At 52.8% G+C, this 11085-nt stretch overlaps 4 protein-coding genes across 4 annotated transcripts; 3 read left to right on the forward strand and 1 right to left on the reverse strand.

Moving 5' to 3' along the window:
- Positions 1–128: 128 nt before the first annotated feature.
- Positions 129–3900, forward strand: SNOG_00730 (hypothetical protein; the record flags this gene model as incomplete). Its single annotated transcript, XM_001791355.1, has 2 exons — positions 129–3803; positions 3889–3900. The coding sequence occupies 2 exons, from the start codon at positions 129–131 to the stop codon at positions 3898–3900; spliced, it is 3687 nt and encodes a 1228-aa protein (XP_001791407.1).
- A 363-nt stretch (positions 3901–4263) lies between these two features.
- On the forward strand, positions 4264–6214 carry SNOG_00731 (hypothetical protein; the record flags this gene model as incomplete). Its single annotated transcript, XM_001791356.1, has 4 exons — positions 4264–4719; positions 4769–4792; positions 4856–5321; positions 5508–6214. The coding sequence occupies 4 exons, from the start codon at positions 4264–4266 to the stop codon at positions 6212–6214; spliced, it is 1653 nt and encodes a 550-aa protein (XP_001791408.1).
- Positions 6215–6427: 213 nt separating this feature from the next.
- On the forward strand, positions 6428–7344 carry SNOG_00732 (hypothetical protein; the record flags this gene model as incomplete). The annotated part of the gene is made up of 3 exons (XM_001791357.1): positions 6428–6437; positions 6607–6708; positions 6809–7344. The coding sequence occupies 3 exons, from the start codon at positions 6428–6430 to the stop codon at positions 7342–7344; spliced, it is 648 nt and encodes a 215-aa protein (XP_001791409.1).
- A 182-nt stretch (positions 7345–7526) lies between these two features.
- SNOG_00733 (hypothetical protein) lies at positions 7527–10465 on the reverse strand (the record flags this gene model as incomplete). The annotated part of the gene is made up of 4 exons (XM_001791358.1): positions 7527–8966; positions 9019–9681; positions 9730–10146; positions 10334–10465. The coding sequence occupies 4 exons, from the start codon at positions 10463–10465 to the stop codon at positions 7527–7529; spliced, it is 2652 nt and encodes an 883-aa protein (XP_001791410.1).
- Between the last annotated feature and the right edge of the window lie 620 nt (positions 10466–11085).

Below are 11085 nucleotides of genomic sequence, written 5' to 3' on the forward strand. Positions count from 1 at the left end.
TCTTCGGCGACTCGTACTTCACCTCCATAACGTGCGGGAGGGCTCCGGCAAGTCCAACTCGATGGACGCCATCTTCCTTCGTGCTTGGCGTCAAGTCGTCCCAGCTGCGGTCCGACAAGCTGAAGGACATGATCTACCGCGGCAGGATCATCCGAGAGGCGCGCATCAATGCAGACGGCACGGCGACCGAGGCTGGTGCAGACGAAAACGGCGACACGAACGGCGACGCGAATGGCGACACCCAGGAGAACGGCGAGTCGCAGACCAGCACCCAGCGCAACGACCCGCAGAACGCCTGGGTCAAGGCCGTCTTCGAGGACGACGCCGAGCAGACACACGAATGGCAGCGCACCATCACGAGCTCCGGCGCAAGCGAGTACCGCATCAACAACCGCCAAGTCACCCAGAAGCAGTACAACGATGCGCTCGAGGAGCACAGCATCCTGGTCAAGGCGAGAAACTTTCTCGTCTTCCAGGGCGACGTCGAGAAGATTGCGACCATGGCGCCCGATAAGCTCACCGAGCAGGTCGAGCGCATTTCTGGCAGCTTGGAGCACAAGGCTGACTACGACCGCCTCAAAACCGAGTCCGAGGCTGCGACCGAAGACAATGCGAAGCATCTGCACGAGCGTCGTGGCATCAACGGTGAGCTCAAGACTTACCAGGAGCAAAAGGCCGAGGCGGACGAGTACGAGAAGAAGATCGCCGAGCGAGACGAAGCAGTCGTGACAAAGACGCTGTGGAAGCTCTTCCTCTACCAGGAGACCATGGAAAAGGCACGGAACAAGATCGCCAGCCACCAAGAAGAGCTGCAAGAGCACAAGCGCAGCGTCGAGAAGTACAACAAGAAGCTGGAAAAGGAGCGGCAAGAGGAGGGCCCAGAATCAAGGCGCGACGTTTCCAAGACAGACCGCAACATCAAGGACAAGGAGCGCGAGATCGAAGACAGGAACAACGAGCTTGCGCCAATCGAGGAGAAGATCAGGCTGACCACCGACGCGCGCAAGAAGTACGAGAGCAAGATCGGCAGCCTCCGGAAACAGCGGGATGACGAAGCAGCAAAACTGAAGAAATTCCGCAAGGACCTGGATGTCGTCGAGAAAGCAGCCAAGAAGTGGGAGGACGAGTTCAAGGCTGCCGCTCAGCGCCAGGGCCGCGAGCTTTCTGAACAGGATCTCCAGGAATACAACAAACTCCGTAGCGATGTTACCAAACGCACTCATGGTGATCAGATGCAAATCGACAAGCTCAAGCGCGAAGTCGACACCAACCGCGACCATGTCAGGAATCTGCAGCAGAGCGTTGAAAGCCACGAGAATGCCATAGAGAAGCTGAACGCAGACATCCGCCAACTCGAGGAGCGCCAACGGGAATTGAAAGACAAGACCAAGGATTTGAATACGACCAGGGCCACCAAACAGCAGGAAGTCAACAAACTCCGCTCGGATCGCCAGCAGCTCGAGTCCCAATACGAAGAGAAAAACCAAGTTTTGCGAGAAGCACTTAAGCAGCTTAAAGTAGTCGAGGGCAATCGTCAAGAGTCAAGAAAATTACAAGAAGCTCGCAAGGCGATCGACCGCTTGAGAACTCGTCTCGGTCCAGACAAAGTGCATGGTCGCTACAGAGATTTGATCAGCCCCAAGCAAGAGAAGTACAGCAAAGCCATGGGTAGAGTCCTGGGACATCAAATGGAGACCGTCATTGTCGACACTGAAGCTACCGCCAAAGAATGCATTCAATACCTGAAGAATGAGAGGATCGGTATCATGACTTTCAACCCACTTGATTCCATCCAAATCCAAGCAGTCGATCCGCAACTGAAGGGCGCACACAAGGGCATGCGTCTCGCCATCGACTGCATCAACTACGACCCAAAGCATGAGCGAGCCATGGCTGCTGCTTGTGGAAGCACCATGGTTTGTGACAACGAAAAGGTTGCCAAGGAGCTTCGATATGAGCGTCGCATCCAAGCCAAGGCTGTCACCCTTGATGGCCGTGTCATTGGTAAAGGCGGAACGCAGACTGGAGGTGAGGTGAAAGGAGACGATGGGTTCAAGGAGCAGCAATGGGACGAGCGGTCTTACCAGAAACTTGCAGACCAAGTGCAACGCTGTCAGAACGAATTGGCCGCACTGCCCAAGCTAGACCGAAAGCAGGAACAAGAAACACAGCTTGAAGTCGAGGTGCAGTACCTCCAGGATCAGATCAATCGCGCCAACGAGGAATCCAAGACGCTCACTCGGAATATCGACAGTCTCAAGAAACAGATAGCGCACCACAAGGGCGAGCTACGCGGTGTTCGACCAAACTATGAAGAGCAAACACGACGGCTCCAGAACAGTGAAGCTGAGCTGCAAAGGTTGCAAGATGCGGTAAACCAGGTCTCGGACGAAATCTTTTCTGATTTCTGCCAACGTCTCGGATACGACTCCATTCGCGACTACGAAGCACAACAGGGTACGGTTCAACAAGAAGCGGCTGAGAAGCGAGGAGAATTTTCTCAGCAGCGCATGAAGCTCCAGTTCATGCTCAAGCAGACAGAGTCACAACATGCTGCTGCAGAGACACGCCTGCAAGCAGCTGAGGATCAAATCAAGAACCAGATAGCCATCATCACAGAGCTTGAAGAAAAACAAGAGGGCCTGCAGAATGATATCGATGTCCTTATGGCGGAGCTTGAGACATTGAAAGAGCAACGTGATCAGCTCAACGAAAAGTTGACGGAACGCGCTGCTGCCGTCAGAGAGGCACGACGAGTATTGGACCAGCGGAACGACAAGGTGAAGAACGTCATCAAAGAGGTGACCGAGGAGGATGCAAAGATCAAGACTTGCGCAACCAACAGATTCAATGTCCTCAAAGACTGCAGAGTGAACGAGATCAACATACCGCTCACTGCAGACTCAAAGCCTCTTGCATCTCTTCCGATGACTGACGCGCCTCGTCCAGATGCTGATGCCATGGACATTGACGAAGACCCTGATTCTACGCAGATCGAGCCTGCCCAAGTTGACGACTTTGGTATCGATGTCGATTTCGAAGAGCTTGACGAAGAGCTGCGCACCGAACTTGTCGAGATCCTTGAGAACGAGGACGACGCCGACTCTCGCGTCCAACAACAAGCATTGGACGCCCTGCGCGAGGCCGAAGCCAAACTCACAGACCACATCACCCGCCTCGAAACGGACATCAACAAAGCCACGCCCAACATGCGCGCCGGTGAACGTCTCGCCGCGACTGAAACCCGCCTCAAAGAAGTCGATGAACACTTTGCTGAGACACGCAAGCGCGCCGCTGCCGCGAAGAAAGCCTTCGAAGACGTCAAGCAGAAGCGCTACGACCTGTTCATGAAAGCCTTCAACCACATCTCCGAGAACATTGGCGGCACATACAAGGACCTGACCAAGTCGCCACAGTTCCCACTCGGTGGCCAGGCCTACCTCGACATGGAAGACTCCACCGAGCCCTACCTCGCCGGCCTCAAATACCACGCCATGCCGCCCCTAAAGCGTTTCCGCGACATGGAGCATCTCTCCGGTGGTGAGAAGACGATTGCCGCGCTGGCTTTGCTGTTTGCGATTCACAGCTACCAGCCCTCACCTTTCTTCGTGCTGGACGAAGTAGACGCCGCGCTTGACCACGTCAACGTCTCGCGCGTCGCCCAATATGTGCGCGAACACGCTTCGCCTGGTATGCAGTTCATTGTAATCAGTCTCAAGAGCACGTTCTTCCAGGAGAGCGAGACGCTGGTGGGTGTCATGCGCGATCAGGCGAAGATGACGAGCAAATATTTGAGCTTGGATGTAAGTTTGATATTGAATTTTTGCTGCAGATTGATCAGATTACTAATACTTTTTGTAGTTGAGGAAATATGTACCAGATGCGCAGGCTGCGGCATAGCTGTCTGTTTGACGTGATTATGATATAGCCGTCAGCCGAGGTCTAGCTAGGCGAAATGAGTGCAGTGTATACCTGTCGTCGCTTCGATCATGTGGGTTTGTCGTATTGTTTCCGAGGTTCCATAGTTTGGACACCTTTCATACTGCTATCTCGTATAGTATCGCAACAAAGCCGTTGAATACCAATCCGATCCATCTGCAGAAATGATTGAAGACAATTCCGAGAACATGCTGAGTGTACGAATGTCAAGCAGGAGCGCCACCAACCCGTATATAATGCTTGGCAAAAGCCATAGCTACGTACACGCCTAGGTAAGGTAATTATGGCTCGATGCCACATGCATCGCATTTAGAACTGTGTATCATGGCCAAAAAATATGTCCACGCGCCTCTGCGCACCCCACAAACCATCCGAATACTAAACCTCCAAGGCGACAGTAATCCCGCATCTCCAATCCAGCTCAGCCTTGTGCAGTACGAATTGTCAAACCTTCCTGACTTCGAAGCGTTTTCCTATACTTGGGATGGTCAAACGGCGACTTGCACAGTACTCTGCGAAGAACGTGATCTCATGGTCACGTCGAACTGCGAGGCAATCTTACGCGAGTTTCGCCCAAAAGAAGAACTTGCGACTCGAGCTGTCTGGATCGATGCAATTTGCATCGATCAGAGTACAGATGCCATGGCCGAGCGGAGCTTTCAGATCCCGCTGATGGGGCAGATATATCGACGAGCTGGGAGGGTGCTCGGGTGGCTTGGGGCTGCGGGCGAACGGGGCGGGAATCTGGGTACTTTTGAGAGCTTGGCGAAATTGACGAGAGTGGGTATGAATAGGAACAGAGGGGATCTAATTCGTGATGTCGATGAAGCTATGGGATGCACAAGTCCGGCAGGTACGTTCCTCAATCTCTAGCTTTATACATGGCTGGGTATGCGCTAATCAATAGCGAACGCAGATTTACTGGAAGTTGTTCCTAAGTGTCCCTTGGTTCACGCGTCTGTGGGTTTTACAAGAAGTTGCACTCAGCAAGAAGGCTGTCATCTTCTGTGGCTCAACATCTGTCACTTTCCAGGACGTGCCCCGGGTTCAGGCTTTGCTGGGAGCTCAAGGACTCCCAACTACCCATGCGGCGTTACTCGACGCACTCGTCGTGGGCTTTGACTCGCGCATCTCTGCCCTGGAAAGTCTGGAGACGGCAGATCGGAATGTAAGCGTGACTGTCGAACTTATGCGGCATGCACGGTGGTCGAAAACGACTGAGGCAAAGGACAAGGTCTTTGCGCTTTACGGATTGCTCGAGGCATATGGTTTGCTTCTACCGCAGCCCGACTATTTGATGTCACTTGGGGGCATTTTTGGACAAACTGCAAGAGCACTGATTACTTATACTCGCAAGTTGGAGATTGTTCATCAGGTGCATGGTATGAGCGAGATCAAAGACCTCCCGTCCTGGGCACCAGACTGGTCTCGGACGAGCTATCCTCAGCAACCCTCGGTCCCTGTCTGGGCAGTACAAGACGCTGGAGACTAGAGCTGGTCGTTTTGCAGCAACGAGAAACACTTATCGGTAAGCGGTAGAATACTGGACCATGTCTCCGAATGCGCAGACACTGCCATATCCTACGCCCCCAATGGCAACGATGAAGCCGTCGAAGACTTCTTCCCAGCAATTTCCACACTCAACGAGGATCTCAGGCGCGCAGTTCATCATCTATACAACATTCGAGCGCTTCGAGAAATCATAAGTTTCGCACTGCACAAGCATCCACCTTCTCTCTCGCTCGTTCAGACACACGCCCTCCAAGCCTGCCTACTCAGCCGTACGCCCATCCGATTCTCATACGAACCATCCACCTTCTCCCTCTGGCTCAATCTCCTGCACAGCTCCGAACGCCCGTCGTCGTCCCCTCCACCACCTCCCTCAGCAAGCACATTCCCGAAAAACTGGATGCACGCCGTCCTCACACAAATCTCCTCCTCCATCGCTCTATCCCCGCTGCTCGCCACCCCCGAACACACTTTCTTCCAACGCATCGCGCTTGACCCCGCACTCATGGAATTGCACGACCACATATCAGGATACATTTCGCACCAAACGCTTTTCAAAACGCGGAGTGGGAGGCTGGGCATGGCGCCGAGGTCTGTGGCGTGCGGTGATCAGATTGCGAGGTTGGCTGGCTTGCAGTATCCGATGGTCGTGAGGGCGAGCGATGGTGGGTGCTGGAGGCTTGTTGCGCCTGCGTTTGTGTGTGGGGTGGGTGGTGAGGTGGGAACCGGGAATGACGGGGAGGAGAGGGGGTTTGTCATCAGTTAGGAGGTCTCGTTACAATCAACACTGCACAGCTCAAAACGAGTATGCAGATTGAATAGTGCTTTGCGGATGTGGCAACTGTCTGGAGGGATTTGTTAGAGACCGATCTTAAGACCTAGGACGACTGCGCCTCTTGGAAGCTGTGGCCACGTGTGACTGTTGGGATTTGGACTGTGCCACTATGGTTGAAGCGCGTATTTCAGCGTCAAGATCTGCATGTCGGATGGTGTGACTATCATCAAAACACATAAATCACCGTCACTGCTTTTATGTGAGTAAGTTCTAGCCTTTCCTCATTAGACACTATAAAGTTGTTGCTGGTGAATACCCGAACTCCAAACTCCAGCCTTACCGATTTACCTACCATTCCACACGCGCACACACACGCACTACAGCCAAGTACCAGCAAAGGAACATGAAGCTCTACTTTCTCGTCGTGCTGCTGGCAGCATTTATTATGCCACTCGCTGCTGTGCCTGTCGCTGTTGTGCTTCACAGTAAGTGACACACGAAGGCCGGACAATGACTCCTCCCAAACTTACACATCGTTCTGCACAGATAAAAGGGCATCTATTTCATACCTCAGACCTCGTACAGGGGCATTCACCGTCGAACTCGGCCAAAACGGCGTCGCCCTGGGCAGCAGCAACAACGTCCTAGAAGAAACAGCAGACGCAATCAGGCATGGCCTGCGTACCGCCTGCCCCGACGGCACCGCGCAAGGGTGCACTAATGGTGTTGGAACGTTTGCTGGCTTATTCGAAAAGGAAATCACTGTCACCGTCATGTCAGCGAAATGGGGCGGCAATCGCGAAGTGTACGATATCCTGATGGATGCCGTCGCCCTCCTTGCTGTCAATGGCGTGGGGCCTGTGACTGGCAGGAAATGTACCGATAACACCTATTGCACGACGTGGGATCGATTCAACGTGACGTTCAAGGATGGGTTGTGGCACATGAACGTGGCGCTCGAGAATAAGTACAACGTGTACAACACCCATGACTGCTATAAGGGTTTGCAGAACGCGAAGAACGTCCTATCAGATTTGCAACCCAGGATGGAGAAGGCGTCCGACGATGGGGACGTCTATGTCGATGCGACTTGTTATGATCCAAACAAGAAGTCGGGCTAGGTATGTCAAGCGAGTCAATCAGTGAAGGTCAATCACTTTCTTTGTATTAAAAGTGATAGAGAAACTACAATTCAAGAATGTCATATGCATATGTTCCCAACTTCCATTGATGCGCCCATGTACCCTGTCCCATGCAAACGCCCTCTGGTAAACGCCAGTCATTATCTGGTCTACGCTTCTGCTCAATAGGCAGCTTTAACGACCAGCACACTCGCTCCAAGCTTGCCTTCCCACACCTTCTCAGCAAGCACACCCAGCGTGCTTGCTGCATCGGTCGAGCTCCTGATCTCATCCGCGTCTGTGCGACCCAAGACACCATTGCGAGCAATGTTCCTGCCAAGGACAACAAGATCTCCGGCGTTCTTGGGAGCCTGCCCGACTTCAAGTCTGGCGCGCTCGATGACGTCTGAAACGGGTGAAGAGCAAGACACAGTCTCGAAGACGACGCGGTTGGACATTTCGGCGGGGATGGAGGAGCGGAGAGATGCGAAGAAAGCGGAGTCTTGTTCTAGAGAAGGTTCAATGGTGACGATCTCGCCTGCCTTGCCAGTCGATGTTGGAGTGGATACTGATGTTGACGTTGGTTCAGCGCCTTCGAAATGTACGATGCTAGCAGTAACCTGTGGGTTCTCTGCCAGTTGCAACACCAGTCTCAAAGCCGCACGGTCATCCTTTCCGCCAAAGAATGGGAAGAAGATGTGATGGCTGCGGTCGGCGATGGGTGCTGTGACGTCCTTTTCCCTATTGCTGTGTAATGACACACTACTGACTGTGCGTGTCAATCTCATGTTTCCACCCCTGCGATCTTTGTTCTTGCTTCCGCCAAAGTTCTTGTTGATTAATACGGCAACAGGAACAGTAGACTGCTCGAGCGCATTGTGAACGAAACTTGTGTAGCCTGATGCCGCGAGTTTGTTCTTGGTACCCTTGTCCTCGATGATGGCTTGTTCGGACATACCACCGGTCTCGCTCCATGGCAGCAACAAAAAGTCTGAATCGGACGCGCGCATGCTGAGGGTTTCAGCAAAAGACGACTCGGGTACGACGAGTACTTCACCCGATACAGCAAGGTTGTTGAGGCGTCCGAATGTGCGGAATGTGTTGACGACGGGGTCGTAGGCGGTATATGATTCGATCTCGGACACGGACATGACGGAGGAACCACGATCGGTCAGGTTCAGCAGCCTCAAGCCATAAGCTTCGACGGGGCGGATGGGAGCGACCTCTTCAACGCTAGATTCTCCAGTTGTCTTCGTGGTTCCGCTAAGAGCCTTGGAAGGATGAATCTTTGCGGCTGGCGCATCTGCGTTGCCGCCAAACAGAGAAGTAAAGGCGAGTAGGTTGGGCATGCTGTCCAAACGCAGGTACACAGTCAATCGCTTGATCTTCTCAGCTGCAAGCTTCTCGTAGTGCACACTGTTGCGTGGTGTCTCAGAACCATCGAGTGGTTTGCCAGTGTCCCAATCGATTTCACCACGGCGCCACGACTCTACCTTCTTCTGGTACCAGACTGGGTAGAACAAGGCTGTCAATGGAGAAGAGGCAAAGGTAGTCACCAGTGCCATGACGACGAAAATGGTGAAGGTTCGGGCACTGAGAATCTTTGCGTTCAGGCCAATGTTCTGCAATAGTCAGCTTCATGATACAGAATCAGGCATTTGCGAAGGGACGTACCAAAACGATGAGCTCGACCAATCCCTTACAACTCATCAGAGAACCAATAGCAAAGCACTCTCGCCACAGCATCTTCGTGCTTCGAGCTGCAAGGGTGGCGCTGATGAATTTGGAGAAGAATGCGACGACGACAACTCCAATGACGTATCCCCAAGTAATGCCAGAGTCGAGGAGACCGATGTTCGTGTTGAGTCCGGACAAGGTGAAGTATAGAGGTAGGAACAGTCCGCCGATCAGATCCTCAATCTTCTCTGCGACTTTGATAGCGAATCCACCTTCGTGAGGGCAGATTAGACCAGCCATGAAAGCTCCAAAAATAGGGTGAACACCAATAATGCCAGTGAAAAAAGCAGATCCAAGTGCAATCAGAAGAGTGACACTGATGACACCTTGACTGGGCCCATCTTGGAGCGCACGGTTTTTACGGAGGTACCACACAAAGATTGGTCGAACGGCGTAGACGAGGAATATCATGTACCCTGCACAGGTAAGAAGTACCCAGAGTGCAGACAGTCCAGAACCAGCGTTGACGAGAGCAACGCAAAGGGCGAGCAGGATCCATCCTACGACGTCATTGCCGACACCAGCAGACAAAACGATGACACCGACGGGGGTCATAAGCAGCTTCAATTCAGTAAGAATACGGCAGAGAACAGGGAAAGCCTATTATCAAATTAGCCAATGCAGAGAACATCTGAATCGCTGACGTACTGTGATGGCCATGGCGACACCGATAAACAACATGAAGATTGGAAATTCAATCTGCACTGTGCCGGGCTCGTCTTTGAACTCATTATACAGACCCACTGCGATTGCGCATCCGAGTCCAAATGGAATGGCCATACTGGCGATACCAACATTGAGCGCCACTTTCCAGTTGCTAAGCAAAAAGCGTAAATCGACTTCAAGTCCAATGATGAAGAGAAAGAGTGTTAGACCAATGTTGGCAACCAGATTCAAGTTGGTCATAGACTCCTCCGGAAAAATGGAGTCTTTGAAGCCAGGAATGCGGCCCATAACAGATGGTCCCAAAACGATACCGCCGATAATTTCAGAAATGACACGAGGCTGGCGGAGCTTGGACAAAGGCCAATTGAGCGCTCGGCAAAATATGATGATAATACCCGCCTATAGAATGGTTAGCTAGGTGTTGCTGTACGACCGCATTTTCTCTAGAACACATCAAGCTAGTTGTGGAACACATCCGAGTCCGAAACCAGAAAATAATGGTCGTGTGCTCGAGTGCGACATAACGAGGCGGCTCGTCGCACCACAAAGCTCAATTCGCCACAAGTAACGTGAGACAACAACCTACCTGCACAATAAACAGAATGATCGGATGGTTCTTGTCAAAATGCACCGGGTTCACGCCCTCAAGAATGCCAGCCTGTGGAGGCGCCTTGACGGGCGCAGTAGGCGCGGCGCTCGCCGACGCGATCGACGACATGTTGACGATGGGCGAACGTGTGGGGAAGTGTGTGGATGGTTCGGGATTTCCCCAGATTCAAATCTCCAGGACCCCAGAAAAAGAACAAAGACAAAGAGGTCAACAACAACCTCGTGAAGGTCGGAGCAGGACGCTGGAATGTCTTAAGCCAGAGCGTACAGTCTCGGCGTCAGCCCAGGGCGCGTCGGGGCCTAGACGCAGGTGGTGCAGGTTGACAGTATGCAGGGCGGGCCGGAAGCTAAGAGATGGCGATAAGGTTCAGATCAAAGGCATGTGACGAGCGTGAAGGCAGACCTCGTGGTAGATATACTCGTGAGGGTTGCGCGCATTGTATTCACCGCTCCAAGGACGCGTGGTGGCGTAGGCCTCGTGGGTTGGACATCGTCTGGGCGCTGAGGCGATTAGCGCGAGCGACTCCGGATGTAGTTTAGACGGTTTTTCCACGGCGTTTTTTTGACCTGTTTAGCACACGTTGCCAAGATGTCCAAGGGCTTCTTCGACATGTCGCATGTTCAGATGATGTGGAAATCAAGGTTACCGTGGTGCATGTGCATGATAGAAAGCGCGGGAAGCTGCTACCAGGCGTGCTCTCAGGGTCAGGAAGTAGGCAGAACACTTCC

The sequence above is a fragment of the Parastagonospora nodorum genome (assembly GCF_000146915.1).
Source record: "Parastagonospora nodorum SN15 chromosome Unknown scaffold_1, whole genome shotgun sequence".
Taxonomy (NCBI): domain Eukaryota; kingdom Fungi; phylum Ascomycota; class Dothideomycetes; order Pleosporales; family Phaeosphaeriaceae; genus Parastagonospora; species Parastagonospora nodorum.